Genomic DNA, 17609 nt, shown 5'->3' with positions numbered 1-17609 from the left:
TGGCTTGATGTACACTTAAATCTGAATCCCAGTATTGAATCTTTAGTATTGCAATGCTGTACCTGCTGCCATCATGTACTGAAATTGCTTACTCTGATCTTGCTGCACACTGTAAGCGTCTAACAACGTGCATTACAAACTGCATCAAATAACACTAAAGCTGGGTCTCACACGGGCTGAAAATCGGCCAGAAATGGTTGTTCGGCAGGAAGCCCGGCTTCTGAATAGCGGGCATGCTGGAAAACCAGGACAAGACTGGCATCTGATCATCGCTGACCAGTGTGTTCTGGTGAAAGGCAAAGGAGTCCCCCTGTCAGACCAAAAAAGGCACAGTGGGGTGAGATTGCCGCTCTGACATTGCTTGTGTTATTATGGCAATCTCTCATTTTTTTTTTCATTCAGCCCACTGGGTTTAATGCAACAAAACCTCTCATGTGTACCCCACAACAGACAGCCTCATTTCCTGGCTGAATGACACCCAGCATTATCTATCCATGCTCCCTCAAGCACCACAACATGCAAGTATGTTGCACTATGAGAGCCCCCTTGGGTGCACAATGGTGCGATCTGCATCCACCGTGTCCACCAAACACAGTGAATTGCAGTGCTTGGTATCAGGCTGCTCTGGCTGGCCCAGATAGCACATGATCGCTGTACAATCACATGTCCCATAGTAAACAATAATCATTAATGAAATCCATTTGTGACCTCATTGTTTACTACAGCATGTGATCTATGATTGGTCACCAGTGATCACGTTGTACCCGGGCCAATTACAGCATTATGATAGCAAACAATGAGTCATGGATGAAACCGAACTGAAGAAAAGTCATCAACACACCGAGGATTCCTCAAAATCGGTTCAGTGTCTTATTTCGTGGTTGCATGATAAACACAAGGCAACATTGCCTTGCGTTTATCATGTGACCATGAAATAAGGCCGCGGACCTGGTGACATTTCTTCACTTATATTGTCCACAGTTCCCAGCTTGTGGTCACTACAGCACCCAAAAATACTGAATATCTGCAGAAATATGTGCGTTGGGAATATTGCATTAGGACATGAATGAAAGCCATTGTGATGATGAGTGATGATTGCTGTTACAGTGATCATCACTATAACAAGCAATCACAGTGCACAAAAAAAATAAACCACTGATCAGCCCCCAGAGTAGTACAGTGCCACTGAACTACTCTGATAACTGTACTGTAAGTAAAAAAAGAAAAAAAAAATGTAAAAAAAAAGAAACATTTTTTAAAAATCCTGAATAAAAAAAAAATTTACATTTTTTTTTTTGGTCACCAGTCAGTATCGCTGATCACTGCTACATCAGTATGATGACACTGTACTGTATTATTGTCAGAATGTACAAAAAAAAGTGAAAAAATATTTAATTTCCTAATTTTTCTACTAATTATGACATAAGATCACAACTTCAAAAACTCTCAATGCCTCTTAACTTAATATCTTGGACTGTCTGCTTTCCAAAAAGGGGTCATTTGTACTGTCCAGACATTTTGAGGCTTCAGGATTGATCAATTTTTAAATGTATATATATATATATATATATATATATATATATATACACACTGTATATCATAGTTTGTGGACGGTATACCTTTCACACAGACTAAATAATATACACTGATTTGGGTTGTTTTGATACAAGAAATGTAGCAGACTACAGTTTGGCCTAAATTTATGAAGAAAGATTATTTGTTGGCAAAATGCTTTAACAGAAACTAAGAAAAACTTGATTTTTCAAACTTTTCAGTATTTCTTTGTTTATATATTAAAAAAGTGAAAAACCCAGTGGTGATTAAATACCACCAAACGAAATGTCTATTTGTGTGAAAACATTATTTAGATTTCATTTGGGTACAGTGTTGCACGACCGAGCAATTGCCTGTTGACCATTTTCCCTCCAGAGGATATGTCAACTTCTTGTGACATATCACATGTGACTTTCTATCAGAATCTTTGGCGCGGATCACCATGTGCAAGGTTAACCACTTGCCCTCCAGGAGATTTTGCTCCCTTCCTGACCAAGCCATTTTTTGCGATACGGCATTGCATTACTTTAACTGACAATTGCGTGATCATGCAACACTTCACCCAAATTAAATTTATGTCCTTTTTTTTCCCACAAATGGAGCTTTCTTTCGGTGGTATTTGATTGCATGTTCGTTTTTATTTTTTGCGCTATAAACAAAAAAGACCGACAATTTTGAGAAAAAAAAATATTTTTTTGACTTTTTACTATTATTATCCAGTAAAAAAATTTAAAATATAAAATGTCGTCATACATTTAGGCCAAAATGTATCCTGCTACATGTCTTTGCTTAAAAAAATCCCAATATGTGTAAATTAATTGGTTTACGTGAAAGTTACAGCATCTACAAATGGTGGTAAATATACTGGAATTTGAATTCAGTGGGCATTCTTACACTGGGGGGAGCTGACTAACTGTCACTGACATCCCCAGTGGCACCAATACAGTGGAAGGTGAAACAGGAAGGCTTTATGTTTCACCTTCTTCTGCACAGAGTTTGTCTCCACTCTTTAGAAGTGCTGCTCAGTACCGATTTCCCTACACACCATCCATCATCAGCTGCCATACTTCCACAGCATAGTCCACCGACGCGCCCTGCTACCCACTTTACACCTATACAGTGATCTTTGCTAATAGAAAGCACTGACACTGTGCTAATGACACTGGGCAGGAAGGGGTTAACATATAGGGCGATCAAAGGGTTAACTGTGTGCTGTGTGTGTTTTACTGTGTGCTGTGTGCGTGTTTCACTGTGTAAGTGCGCTGCTTTGTATGGCTCGGCTATGTAGAGCCATACAAAGCAGTGTGCAGGAGCTGACAGGGGAGAGATCTGTATTGTTTACATGCAGACCTCTCCCCCATCAGTGATACTCAATGATCGCCGGGTGCCGGCAGGGAATCACTGGTCGGGACCCGGTGATGCACAGCTGAGGCCGCCAATGGCAGCACAGTTAGGGCGCGCACGTGCCCCAGACCCGGAAATGCGAAATCACGTATATATATATATATATGCGTGATTTTGCACAGCCCTGCATCCTGTAGCAGTATTTCTGCTATAGGGCGGCGGGAAAGCGGTTAAAGTAGCGCAGTGCTGAATAGCAAAAAAATTGCCCTGAACATGAAGGGGGTAAAATCTTCTGGAGGTCAAGTAGTTAAAGATTTCATTAGCATTTTTGTTATGGGGGGGGGGGGGGGGGATGAAGAAGCAGAGAAAGTAAAATATATGCAGGTTAAAATTTAGCTTTAAGAGCAAAGTATCCATATTGCTTATAAAAGACTGTACCTAACATTTGAGAGTTATTATAATAACTAAGCGTGCATTGAAATTGTTAAAGGGCCTTTGCTGCTTTGTAAAATAAGTATTAAAATTAAGCCCCTCGAATTTAGTTTAACACCTCCAATGGATATAAGGATTCCTAATATATGACAATTATTAGGACTTTGTACAAGTCTATGGGTATAAATTGTGTGCATGTATATGTTGTATATATTATATTTATTATATATATTGTATGATATGTGTTGTATGTGCAGTATGTATATTGTATGTGTATTTACATGTGAAAATGTATTCTTCTCTACTTTTTATTTCATTTAACTGTAATTTCTTTTCCTCTTTATTGATGTCATAAGAGGTAGGGATGCTCCCTTTATAAAGCTTTATCTCTCTGAGAGCCCAAAAGTAATGAGATGAGCATTGCTGCTCTATGTGCTCCCCCTTTCCCTGCCAAAACTGGCTGCTCTCTGGCAGTAAAATAAAACATCAGGGGTCTAAATGGACATAACAGACCAGAGATCAGAGCCTCCGTCTGTTCTCTCTACGGCTGACGCTGATTGCAAACCTGGAAATGCTCAGCACCAAATATTCCGTCCTTAACATCCCAATGGTCCCACCGTGAATGAGAGCTCTGGGACCAGTACTTTGCACAGCACTGAGGATGCCACTAGCAGATGTCAGTTCACATCTATGTTTCCAGCATGGATGGCGGGGATATGTCGCTTGAGCAGCAGACATGAGCTTGTGTTAAGTCACAGGGCTGTAAATTTAAAGCTTTGTTAAACCTCAAACCAAAAATGTAATACCACTTCAGTCCCAAGTCATTTCTGGCACTTTTTGTTTACATTTCTAAATCAGTATTTTTTACTAGAAAACATCTTAGAACCCCAAAATCATTATATATATTTTTAAAGCAGAGGCCATAGAGAATAAATTGGTGGTTTTTGCATTTTTTTTATGCCACATGGTATTTGCGCAGTGGTTTTTCAAACACAATTTGTGGGAAAAAATACACCTTTTTTTACTTTTATTGCAATAAAACACAATACATAACCCAATTTTAGTGAAATATAAAAGATGATGTTACGTCGAGTAAATAGATATCAAACATGTCACGCTTTAAAATTGCACATGCCCAAGCAATGGTGACAAATGACGTAAATGTTAGTATTCATAAGTGATGTTTTAAAAACGTTTACAGGTCACCACTTTAGATTTACAGAGGAGGTGTAGTGCTAGAATTACTATCTCTGATCTGATGATTGTGGCAATACCTCACGATCGCTGTTTGAGTGCGTAAGGGGCCGACGCGTGCGTTCTCCTTTGCATGTCAGTGGGGGGGGGGTCACTTTATTTTTTTATAATTTGATCACTTTTATAGCTGTCATAAGGAATGTAAACATCCTCTGTGACAGAAATTGACACATGACAAGTATTTTTTATGGAGGGATCTAGGATCTATAAGACCCCAAATCCCTCCTCTGTGTTTTTGAATGCTTTTAGATTTTTAAAAATGCCGGCGAAAGTTTTGGAGTAAATCTGAAGTGATGTCAGGTCATTGCTCCGGTTTGCAATAAAGTAGATCTGCTGAAAGTCATTTCCGGTTTTGTTTAGCTGTCCGGCCAGCCGGCGTATATGCCGATTGGTCGCTCAGGACTCCCGGTGGGACAGGAGATACCGAGAGTGCAGCGGGAGGCAGTGGGGAGGATGTTTCCTCCTGCTGCTTGTGCAAGCAATTGAATGGCTAGTTAGCCGCTCCAATTGCTTGTACAAAAGAGCGAACTACCAGCTCTTAAAAAACGGTACTGGGTGATGCCTACAGCTGCAGGCATCACTCTGGTATAACACCGAAAGCCCAATGAATTACGGGTATGTTGCTGGTCCGGAAGTGGATATTGAAGCTTACCAATCAATAGATATGTTGGCTGCATTAGTTTTCTTTTTTAGGCTTTTTCCTTCTGTTTTCACCTGGTGATCTGGCCAGTAACATACCTCCTGTATTAGACAGCCCCTACTCTGGATGAAGGATCATAGAGAGCACAGCAAGCAGCAACTTTATCAGTCTGGGTACAGGTAGTGTTACATTTATTAGCAGATTTAAATACACAAACAAATTGAAGCCAAACTTCAACTCACACTTTCTAATCAGTTACAGCAATCAGTTTTTTTTCCTTTTGGGAAAAATGTTTTACATTAATAAAAGCTGATCATTTAATACACCCCACCAGTGTTAAATGGTTTGTCTCATCCATGTAAACTGATACATTCTGCTGGAGAGTGAGTGCTTTTGAAAAACAGCAGACTTGCTGGCTGGATCACTAGGTGTAAATAGAAGAAAGAAAGCCTCAAAAAAGAAAACAAATGTAGCCATCACATCTCATAATCGGTAATCTGCAATATAATAAATGTTTGCTTTTGGGTTTAATGCCGCTTAAAGTAACTTGGTGGGGTAGTGGTTTAGTATTGTTACTTTTAAACCAAACAATAGCTTAAAGCTGATTTTTTGTTTTAGGGGAATGTTAGAAGCTCTGTCAGGTTTTACTGGTGTCAGTGGGGTGGATTTATTAAAGGCATACAGCAGGGGCGTCCCTAGGGTTGGTGTCACCCAGTGCAATAACACTTGGTGATACCCTCTCCGACAATCCCTGCAGAATGGATCGGATCTGCGGATTGAGCATAATGGACGGAGTCCGATCCATTATGCTCCCCAATCCGCAGATCCCACCCATCCATCCTGCGGGGATCGTCAGCATGCAACCTATACGAGGTGACACCGGACCCGCTCCACAAAAAGGTAAGTTGTAAAGCAAGCTGACGATCCCCGCAGGATGGATCGGATCTGCGGATTGAGCATAATGGATTGGACTCCGATATTTATCAGATATGCAGATTGGGGAGCATAATGGATTGGACTCCGATCCATTATGCTCCCCAATCTGCATATCTGATACATCCTGCAGGGATCGTCAGCATGCAACCTATACGAGGTGACACCGGACCCGCTCCACAAAAAGGTAAGTTGTAAAGCAAGCTGACGATCCCCGCAGGATGGATCGGATCTGCGGATTGAGCATAATGGATTGGACTCCGATCCATTATGCTCCCCAATCTGCATATCTGATACATCCTGCGGGGATCGTCAGCATGCAACCTATACGGGGTGACACCGGACCCGCTCCACGAAAAGGTAAGCTGTAAAGCAAGCCGATAATCCCAGCAGGATGGATCGGATCTGCAGATAGGGGAGCATAATGGATCGGACTCCGCAGATCCGATCCATCCTGCTGGGATCGTCGGCTTGCTTTACAACTTACCTTTTCGTGGAGCGGGTCCGGTGTCACCCGTGCGGTAGGTGTCACCCGCACCTACCTAGGGACGCCAATGGCATACAGTACAGACTGCTCACTTTGCAAGGGATTTATCCCCAGAGCTTACAGAATGATGTTCTGCTGATGTAGTCATCCACTCATGGGCAAGGAAACGTACTTTCTTTATTTTCATTGCATGCAAATGGGTATTCTTTGCAATTTGAAATTTCACCACATCCACCAAGCTCTGTGTCAAATTCCCTTGCAAAGTCAAAAGCTTGTTTGATTTTAGTAAATCAGTCCTTGTGTTTCCATTAGAGGATATTCCCTGCACTTCCTAACCTGAGGCACCCTCTCATACATTGATACTGTGGGGTAGATTTGTTAAAAGCAAGTAGGCTGTTAATTTTGCAGTTCAATTTGCCATACAGCTTAGTGAATGCAGCGAACTTTCACATTGCTAAGAATACCCAATCAAGTGCAAGGAAAGTAAAAAAAAAATCATGTTTGCTTGAACACGATTGGTTGGAAGTCAACAGACCTTTGCCTCATTCACTAAGCTCTGGGGAAATTTCCCTTGCAAAGTGCAACTTCCCTTGCAAAGGGAACAGTCCATTAATAAATAATATTTACTGTCTGCTACAAAACATATTCAATAAAAAAAATTCTTCAGACATTTAGGCCAAAATGTATTCTGCTACATGTCCTTGGTAAAAAAATCCCAATAAGTGTGTATTAATTGGTTTGCGTGAAAGTTACAGTGGCTACAAACTATGGGATATACACTAGAATTTATATTTATTTAGTTATTTTTTCTATCCTAGTAATGGTGGCGATCAGTGACTTATTCTGGGACTTTGATAGTGCGGCGGGCAACTTGACACTAACTGACATTTTGTGGGAACTGACTATCTGCAACTGACATCTCCAGTGACACTAATAGATTGATCAGAGCTAATAATATACGCTGTCACTGTACTAATGACACTGGCTAGGAATGGGTTAACATCTAGGGCAGTTAAGGGGTCAATCAAGGGGTTAATTGTGTAGTCTATAAAGTCTAATGTGTGTATTATGTGCTGCTTTGTACTACAGATCGATTTGTTTCTTCTCCCTGCTTTGGGAAAAGAAACAGAGTGATCGTTCTTTCTGTACAGAGTCCTGTGTTGATTGTCAACACTGGGCTTTAGGCTGTGACTCAGCACAGCTGATCAGCAGGTCCTGGCCATGAATCATTGGCCGGAATCTGCTCTCAAACTCCTGCTGTGTCAAATTACAGAGGAGTAGGCGGGAGGAGGCGCGCGCACAAGTGTGTGTGCGTGCGTGCCCGAAACCCGGAGTCAGGCAGCAACATACAGGTACGTTGCTGTGCCTGTAGGAACCACCCCACCACACTATATGTGCTGCGGAAGGTCACAAGCAGTTAGGAAATGTAGGGATTCCTCCATCCTCACAAATGAGGTGGGTGGAAGAATTCCCTCATCAGTACATAATATTCTGACTGCTGGACCTGCCTCTGTCAGAGTACACTGATCAACAGCTGCAGCCGTTGATCAACAAAAGTTTTCTAGCATGTCTGTTTGACAGAAGACAATCTAATGATCGACTTCTGTCGAGCAGGGACGGCTGTGCTCTTATCGAATTTCCACTGGTCCTGCTAAACCGTACAAATTTCGATCAGTGTATGGTCAGTTTAACTCCTCCCCATTCTACTAATAAAGGTGGTTTTGTTTGGGTTGTGTTTCCCCTCCATTAGTGATGAGGGGACAGAAAGTAAAGAGAAACCCCCCAACAGAGACAGTAGTAGAACCTGACCTACCCTTCCCCAGTCTGTCTAAAACTAAAGTAAAAATAAAGTTTTGTCTGGCACTGGAATTTTAACAGCAAGTCCACCTGCTGCTAATCTTTCATTTTTGGCAGATATAATCACCTTCTGGCCCCTTATATATCTCTCAGAAACTCTATTGGTAAGATTTCTCTGCTACAGTTCTTTTCTGTAACGTAAAATCAAAGAACAAATGGAACATTTAGAGGAGATATCCTCACAGTAAGTGGTTGAAGCTGGGAATTCAAGTACAGACAATTGCCTGTTAAGTCCCCGACAGATCTATGAGACTTACTATCCAACATCCACCCAAAAGTTTAATATAATTCTAGCAAGAATTGGATGTTTAAAGCTGAACTATAGACAGGTAAAAAAGGCACAAATTAGTGCAATTCTGTAACAATTAATACATCATTAAATGTATTTTTAAATGGTGTGTTGGTGGGTGCAGTTAGCTTACCTGCTACTAGATGGCACTGTTGTCAATGTCGTATGGTAAGGGGAAAGTTGTAATCAGGTGTTAGCTCCCCTTTTAGAGTAAGTGCCTATATAAATGTCAGTGTGGAGGGGGCCCCTAGAGAGCCTGGGGTATGCGAACAGGACACCCCAGGGATGCAAAAATATAGTCCTACACAGCATGTACATTGTTAGACTCAGGTAAAATTGTGGCCACAATTTGGTCTACAATATGGCACCTTTATTAATTGACTGTGGTTCGGTTACTATATGAACATATGTAAGTGAGAAAACACAAAATGGCGCATGCAATTCAGGGTACAATATGGTGCCTATAATGGGGGACAATCTAGCTCTCCTATAAGTTATAGCCTTTATCAAGACTAAGGAACACTAGGTTCAGTTTAAACCCTTTAAATAAGTCATGTTATCATGACGAAACGCGTCAGGGCAGGACCGAGTGACGTCCTCATGTCCATCAGGAAATATTGACAGACTGTGATGTGAGAATCTTAGCCTTAAGGGGACCATCACCTACATTTATCGTATTGCTGTTAAAGTGGTGCATTACTTTTATAGTGCACCTGGCTTGTGAGTGCAATATTTTTGATGCTTTTACAATAAAGTTTACATAGTTTTAATAGCACTGCACTATCGGAGCCCCCTCTTTTTTCTCCTGAGCTAAAGACTTCATAAGCTGTGCACTTAATATACATGGGGATGTGGTCCCAACTCTGTGGTCCCAACTCTGTGGAGACTAGAAGGCTTAACTAAAAGATGTGTACTTGTGCTCTGCACTGAAGGGACTGCTACAGAATGTTTAACCACTTGCCAACCACCTCACGTTTGAGTACTGCGGCAGAGCAACTTTCCTGAGCCAGATCACATATCTGATACATGATCCGGTTCTTCTGGGTAAGGGGCGTGTGCCCACTGCCCCAGCTGTGCTGTGATTAGTTAGTGAGGAAGACAGGACTGAGCTCTGTGAATGTAAACACAGAGCTCTGGCCTGTCAGGGGGGATCTGACAGATTTTGTTTCCCTGCAAAGCAGGAAGTAAAAATTGGCACATCCCTTTGTAAAAATCAGCACACAGTACACACCAAGCACACCGTTAACCCTTTGATTGCCTCTACATGTTAACTCCTTCTTAGCTAGTGTCATTAGTACAGCGTCAGTATATATTTTTAGCACTGATCACTGTATTAGTGTCCCTGAGATGTCAGTGGCAGTTAATCAGTTCCCACAAAGTGTCAGTTAGTGTCAGATTGTCTGCCATACTATCACAGTCCCGCTATAAGTTGCTGATCACAATCATTATTAGAATTACAAAATAATAATAAATACAAATTCTAGTATTTATGTTTGTAGACGCTATAACTTTCATGCAAACAAATAAATATACACTTATTGGATATGTTTCATAGCAGAAAGTAAAAAATATGGTTTTCATTTATATTGCAAAAAAATAAAACACCCAGTGGCGATTAAATACCACCAAAAGAAAGCTCTATTTGTGTGAAAAATATATATCAATTTCATTTAGATACAGTGTTGCATGACTGCACAATTGTCAGTTAAAATAACGCAGTGTCAAATAGCAAAAAATGGCCTGGTCATGAAGGGGGTAAAATCTTCCGGAGGGCAAGTGGTTAACCTTGGACATGGTGTTCCGCGCCAAAGATTCTGATAGAATGTCAAATGTGATATGTCACAAGAAGTTATGTGAAAATGTGATATTGCAGTAAAGTGATGGAAATACATCTATGTGTGGACATTCCTTTTATTCTCAAATATTATGGCTTCTGGCCAGGAATGTTGTAAGCAGGCCTCTAGTCGGGAGTATGAAACAATAGGGGAGATTTACTAAAGCTGGTTCACTCAGAATCTGGTGCACTTGTGCATGGTAGCCAATCAGCTTCTAACTTAAGCTTGTTCAATTAAGCTTTGGCAATAAAACCTAGAAGCTGATTGGTTTCTTTGCAGAAGTGAGCCTGATTTTGCACTCTCCAACAGGTGTGTGGTTGTCTAAGAAAAAGTGGAGCAGGGATTGTACAATTTGGCACTAACATCTGCCCAATCACAAGTCCCCGTTACAAGTGTAAGTACCTGAATTTAGGGTGCTCTCAGCTTCCTGCTTGGTACTGAGAGGAGGAAGCAATACAATAAGCCAATTGGTTCACTTGCTGACAAGCACCATGCTGATCAGAGTGACGAAGTGATGTGCTAATCACTGTACTACTTCTCCTTTCCCTGTCCGGTCACAGGCTGTGGGAGGGTCCAGGTTGACCTGGGCTCAGAGGAAGTGGGTTGAATGATTCCGGCCATCAGACTGAGGACATCTAGTGCCAGAAAACGTACTGCAGGGGAAATCACTGAACTGAGGGTGAATATTGCAGCATAGTTTCATAGTTACATAGTTAGTCTGGCTGAAAAAAGACAATAGTCCATCCAGTTCAACCGTTAAAAAAAAAAAAGTTATAATTCTATACGCACAGTTGATCCAGAGGATCTAAAGGATTCAGCAAGTTCATTGACTTTACACAGCAGCTTTCAAAACACACAGATCACTCATTGCTGATTATGAATACTCACAAGTGGACATAGTGATGCTGGCAGGTTCACTGGTGATGTCACTGATGACAGAGCAGACGCTGATATTGTAAGTTGTTCCAGGCTCCAGTTCTCTGATGGTGACAGCACTCCAATCTCCAGGTACCCTTTGCTGTAATCTCTGCTGAGTTCCCCATTCTAATGGCACTGCAGGCTGGTATGAAATGACATACTCCGTCACAGCCGTCGTTCCTTCCCACGCCAGGTCCATCCAGTGATCACCAACAGCTGTCACTGCGAAATCCACAGGTGGGGCAACTAGAGAGAATAAGTAATAATTAATAGGCTGATTTCATATTTATGCAAGGTGACACATACATCATCCTATTAGCAGGTGGTTTTAATGTAACAGATACTGAACATCATAAAATAGTATGAATCCCCCAGTGCCTGTTCTCTTCATGCTGTTTCCCTGAACTTCTAGTCTTCACTGGAAAGAGTTAACAGTGGACAGTGCAGTCTGGGTCCAGTCTGTTGGCTTTGAGAAGGAAGGGGGATAAGGAGGGAGGAGCAGGGGAGTGCCTTCTCATCTTAGTTTCTATTGATGCAGTATAGCAGCCATTCTCAACCAGGGTTCCATGGTACCGTTGCCATGGCTGATTGACCTCCCATTTGACGGTGGCTGTATAGTTCCAGAGCCAACACCACTTGAAAAAGACAGCAGCATGGCACCAAAATTCTTTTTAGCTCCAGCAGAATCCATCCTGATGGATTCTTTTAGTGGTTCTAAAGGATGATTTTTTTTTTTTTTACCATCTTGCATTCTATGCATGAAGGTAAAAAATCTTTTGTATCCAGCTCCCCTAAGCCTGATCTCAATCCAGCGATATACACTAGAGCAGCGGCTCTCTTTTCTTTCTTTCTCCATTCCCACAGGGCAGATTGATACCACCACTTTAAAGGGTATATAGACTGTTAACTCTGCAAAGGGAAATTGACCCAGAGATTAGTGAATGATGTGAAGCTGTTGACTTTTATCATCCAATCATGTGCAAGGAAAAATGCTGTTTATACGTTTTCTTGCTTGTGATTGGGTGTTCTTTACAAAGTTCATTTTTACCACAATCGGAAAAATTCCCTGCAACTTCCTTTGCAAAGTGCACAGCCTATTTGCCTTTAATAAATCCACCCTAATGATTGTATGAACATGGGGTAGAGACCAAAAAAATCCAACTGTACAGAGTTACACCCTTACAATAACGTCAGTACCAGGGGCAGACTGACCATTCGGGCACTCGGGCATTGCCATAGGGCCTGGGGTCAGTAAGGGGCCCCGTGAGAGGCTCAGTCTGCTCCTGGAGGTGCCCATGGATTACCATGCAGAAAAGAGGAGGTTAAGCCAGATAGAGGCAGGTAACAATGGAATCCCTACCAGCTGCTGATACAGTGCTGGGAGAAGACTCACGTGCCAGACACGATGAGAGGTGCCAGAATAATTTTTGGCACTTGGCTCTGATAATTCACCTCTCACTGCAGGGGATTACTCTGGGGGGATTTACACAGGGGAATACACTTGGGGGATTTACACTGAGGGGTGCTTTACATGGGGGAGTACACTGGGGGATTTACATTTCTGGGAGGTGAGAATTGGGGAGTGGAAAAGGATTTATGCTGAGGTGGCAATTTGTGCTGGGATGACGAATTTAGGTGACGGGAAAGATTTGTTCTGGGAGGGGGTTTTGGGGGGAAGATCATTTTTTCTGGGGGATATTGGGGGAAAGAAGGATTTCTGTTGGGGGGATATTTGGAGGGGAAGAAAATTTGTACTAGAAAGTGGATTTGGAGTGGTTGTGGGGCAGATTTGTGTAGGGAGGGGAGATTCAGGGGAGAGGATTTGTGCTGGGAGAGATGAGAGTTTAGATTAGCCCTGGATTTGTTTTGGAGGGGAAGGAGTGGGAACTTTTGCTGAAAGGGTAAAGTGGGGAGAAGTATTGTTTAAAGGGAGCATTTTGCACTGTTCTGCCCCCTACACTGTGTGTTACACAACCCTCACTCCTGCACACTTTTTGTTGTGTGCTCCCAACCTCTATCATGCATTACATACTCCTGCCTCTTCTTGTGTTATGTACTCCTAAACCTGACACTGACTGCAGCATTCTGTGCGTTACATACTTCTGACCCTTGCACTTTGTGCATTGCACACCCCAGTCCTCTACACTCTGACTTACAGACTCCTGCACTATATAGACTAAGGATGCAATGATACTAGTATTAGTATCGAAGCCGATACCGAGTATTTTCATGAGTACTCGTGCAAATACTGCCAATACCTGAAACCAATACTTTGTGGTGCAATTTGGCATTAATGGACGCAAATAGCACCGCAAAGAATAACTCCTGTGTCAACCCAGGCTTGTCACAGCCCGAGTTCACACAGAAGCAGAGTGTCACTATTAGGAGAGGAGAGAAAGTGTTGGGGATTTGAAATACCTGCCGCTTTCTCTCCTCTCCTTGCAGCGATGACAGTTCAGGTTAGATGGCATCTGATTGGTCAGCAGCTGACCAATCAGATGCTGTCTAGCCAAACTGTCATCGCTGAAAGGAGAGGAGAAAAAACGGCGAGAGGGGATTTCAAATCCACGCCACTTTCTCTCCTCTCCTACTAGTGACACTCAGGTTTCCTGCACCGCTCATGTGTGAACTCGGGCTGTGACAAGCCTGGGTTTACATAGGAGCTATTCTTTGCAGTGCAATTTGTGTCTATTAACGCAAATTGCACCGCAAAGTATCAGTACTTGGTATGGTCCATAAGAAAATGGTATTGGTGCATCTCTAATATACACTGTGTTGTACATTACATACATTACATACAGTACATCTCACTGTCTCAGCAGTTGCTGGTTGCTGAGTAGTCCCTGACTATTTTAATGAAGTTCTTCTTTAACCTCTTGGCACTTGCGCCTCCCGGCCCTTTAAGAGTTTCAGAAGCCGGGAGACGGGGCAGGTTTTAGGGTCATGTGACCTCTGTAATTCGCCACCACAGCAGTCACATGATTGGAAAAGGTCCCAATCAAAAGGGGAGATCAGGACCTTTCTGGGAGCCGCGGACATATGTGTTGGGAGCGCGCAGGGCGCGTGCTCTCAGCGCATATGTATTTTCTAATTGCACGCAAATATGTGGCCGCTCGGCATCAAGGCCCAGACACCGAAAGGTTGCATATTTGCAGGCGATCGGCATCAAGGGGTTATGGTAGGCTCAAATAAAATGTTAGCTCTCTAACATTTCTACATTTCAAAATTCTACATGATGGAAGAGTCTTATTTTTTGTATTGTGCTGAGGTTTTTATGTGTCTGTGTTTTTATGTGTCTGTGTTTTTATGTGTTTGTGGGACTCTTGCTTTTGGAACAGCAGGTAAGCCTGGGTTTTGTTTAACTATGCCCCATAAGCCCCTCCCTTCTGTAAATGAAATGTAGCCACACCCACTGTTCGCTGCAGCATGCATAGGTGCCCGTGGTCTTTAACAATCCTTTAGTGTGTACTACAAAATGCACCACTAAAGAGTGCGGGTTTGGGGGGGACACAGGGGGCCCCATGATCTCCTATAGCCCTGTGGCTCCATGAGTTGTCATTCCACCCCTGCTCAGTACCGTACTGCTACTTTACTCAAAATGGCTGACATTCTAACTTCTTTTTGCTGAATTGTGATACATTTCAATAATGGATTGCAGGGAGTCAGTGGATGCAGAGTTTTTTAAAATCTGGCTTCTTGTGAAATGGTGGAGGGCTGGACAAGTTACACAGAGGATCCCTGATATCATCAATCTCCCAACATGCATTTTGAAGGCAGTTAAATGACTACACTGCCTGTGGCTAGGAAGTGCTGAGAAACCATTTCTTTTTAGGAATGCAAGACATTTTTGCACTTCCGGCTGTGTTTTGAACCCCCCCCCCCCCATGGGACTATACCTTGTTAACTTTACTTTAGGTCTGCTGTAATGAGATAAAAAACATGCTTTCACTGCTGTGCTGAAAAGCACTGAGCCTGACAGGTCATCTATTCCAATTCTCTTCAAAAAATGAGAAATGAAGCATTTGCTGAGCTTCTTTGACAAAGATACTAATCATTATACCTGTGCACTTCCAGTGTGGTTGAAATACATTGTGAAGCTGATGAGTTTCAGATACAATTGGTTAATGCATTGTTAAAAAATATTGGAGGTATGAAAATTGTTGTCACTCTATTTCGAGTACACTCTATTCGGGTGACTTACTTTTGGTGTGCACTTACCTGCAACAACATTCAGTCGCCTTTGCAACCTAAATGCCACACCATTCTGATTTGGCAAAGCTCTAGCACTTATGGGCCCCATACATCCCTACTGGCCCATCAATATTATGGGCTGCCTCCCATCAACCATAATTTCCTATAGGTCGATCATTTTACCAAACTGTCTAATAGCCAATGGGAATGTGTGGGAAGTGGGAGGGGTTGCTCAAGCTTGGACCCTACCAAGAAGCACCAATACTTTGCCTGATCAGGCCGACAGTCAGGCAAAGTGGAGGTCACTGAAAGCTACTGAAGGCATGTGTGTGAACTTTATACCCATCAGCAGCTTTAAATGGTAAAATGACACAATGACTGCCTTGTTCTGGTCCTAGGCTGCTACCTCTTTGATCTCAACAAAAAGAGTGCTCAGCAAATTATAAACTCTGGGGTGGATATTGAGGAGTACCTCGTACAAAAGTTCATATCAATCACAAATCTTTTTTGAAACATACACTGCTTAAAAGAGACATTTGTTTTTTTTTCCCTTAACCACTTCAAGTCCGGACACTTTCACCCCCTTCCCGTCCGGACCAATTTTTAGCTTTCAGTGCTATCACACTTTGAATGACAATTGCGCGGTCATGCAACACTGTACCTATATGAATTTTTTAGCATTTTTTTGAGAGAGATAAAACTTTATTTTGGTGATATTTATTCACCACTGGGATTTTTATTTTTTTGCTATATAAATAAAAAAGTCTAAACATTTTGGAAAAAAAGTGTTTTTCTTATAAAAGTTTGCAAATTAATAATCTTTCTTCATAAATATTGGCCATGATGTATTCAGCTATCTTTTTAGTAAAAAAAAAAAAAAAACCCAATTTAGTTTATAACGAAAAATTATAATTTTGCTAAACATTTTTTAAAATTTTTATTTTATTTTTTTATATTATTATTATTATTTTTTTTGTTTTAACATACCGTCACCCTAGCAGTAGTGTCACCTGAGGGACTCTGTACTACTTGTGGGAGTTGATGAAGATTTTGTTTTCTCTTTTTACACTGATTGCTTTTACACTCATAAAGGCTGTAAAAGCAATCATTTCTCCTTTTCTCTGGCTGCATGCTTGTAGCCATTGAGAAATACTGTGAGAGCTGTCACATGGTACAAGGCTGTTGTGAATAGCCTTGTACCATATGACCTCTGTGATCATTCACAGATTTCACTAGTAGTAATCAATGATGTCAGGAAGTGACATCTTGTTTACTGCTGTTCCTGTGATCACTGATTGGCCAATCAGTGATCACATGAATCAGGTCCCCACACACAGGTCCTGTACACTGGATCATGGTGCCGAGTGCTCCCAGGGAGTGGAGACAACCAGGGAATGCGGGAGGACGTTTATAAACGGCCACCCGATCCTTCACTGCTCCCGTCCAGCCGTTTATGTACATGGGCCGGACGGGAAGTGGTTAATTATACTTACCTAGGTGGATGCAGCATTGGTTCCCTGCCTGCTCTAAGTGTGAGAACTCAGGAATCACATGACCGCTGATCGCTGAGTTCTCACCACCGCTGTGACAAAGAGCAGTGAATATCAGTCACCACCGTCTGCTCTGCCCCCCCTGCGCTTCCACTGGAGCAGAGGGCTGCGGAGGGGGAAGAAGTGGCTGGCTCAGGCTCAGCACCTTGCAGGTGCCGCTCCAAACTCTGGGGTGAATCCTGACTTTAAAGTTGGGATCTTTCCCCAGCTACGACTGGCTGAGTGACGTCAGCTGACAGCAACCTTCAGCACTGCACTCCTGTGATCCACAGAAGTACAGCCAAAAGAGCTTTGGTTGTACATCTCCTTTAAGTAAAAAACAAAA

General features: G+C 42.2%; 1 protein-coding gene across 2 annotated transcripts in view; it reads right to left on the bottom strand.

The window, feature by feature from the left end:
- TNR (tenascin R) overlaps positions 1–17609 on the bottom strand; it is a 667948-nt gene that overhangs the window by 177572 nt on the left and 472767 nt on the right. For both annotated transcript variants that reach the window (XM_089676333.1, XM_089676334.1), the window contains exon 5: positions 11514–11789. In XM_089676333.1, coding sequence (XP_089532459.1) covers positions 11514–11789 — 276 coding nt within the window. The remainder of the gene's footprint in view (positions 1–11513; positions 11790–17609) is intronic.

The sequence above is a fragment of the Staurois parvus genome, unplaced genomic scaffold (genome assembly GCF_062004578.1).
Source record: "Staurois parvus isolate SC_StPar_1 unplaced genomic scaffold, SC_StPar_1.0 ptg000166l, whole genome shotgun sequence".
In the NCBI taxonomy this organism is placed as follows: domain Eukaryota; kingdom Metazoa; phylum Chordata; class Amphibia; order Anura; family Ranidae; genus Staurois; species Staurois parvus.
Note: the sequence above shows the minus strand (reverse complement) of the source record. Positions and strands in the feature narration are given on the sequence as shown.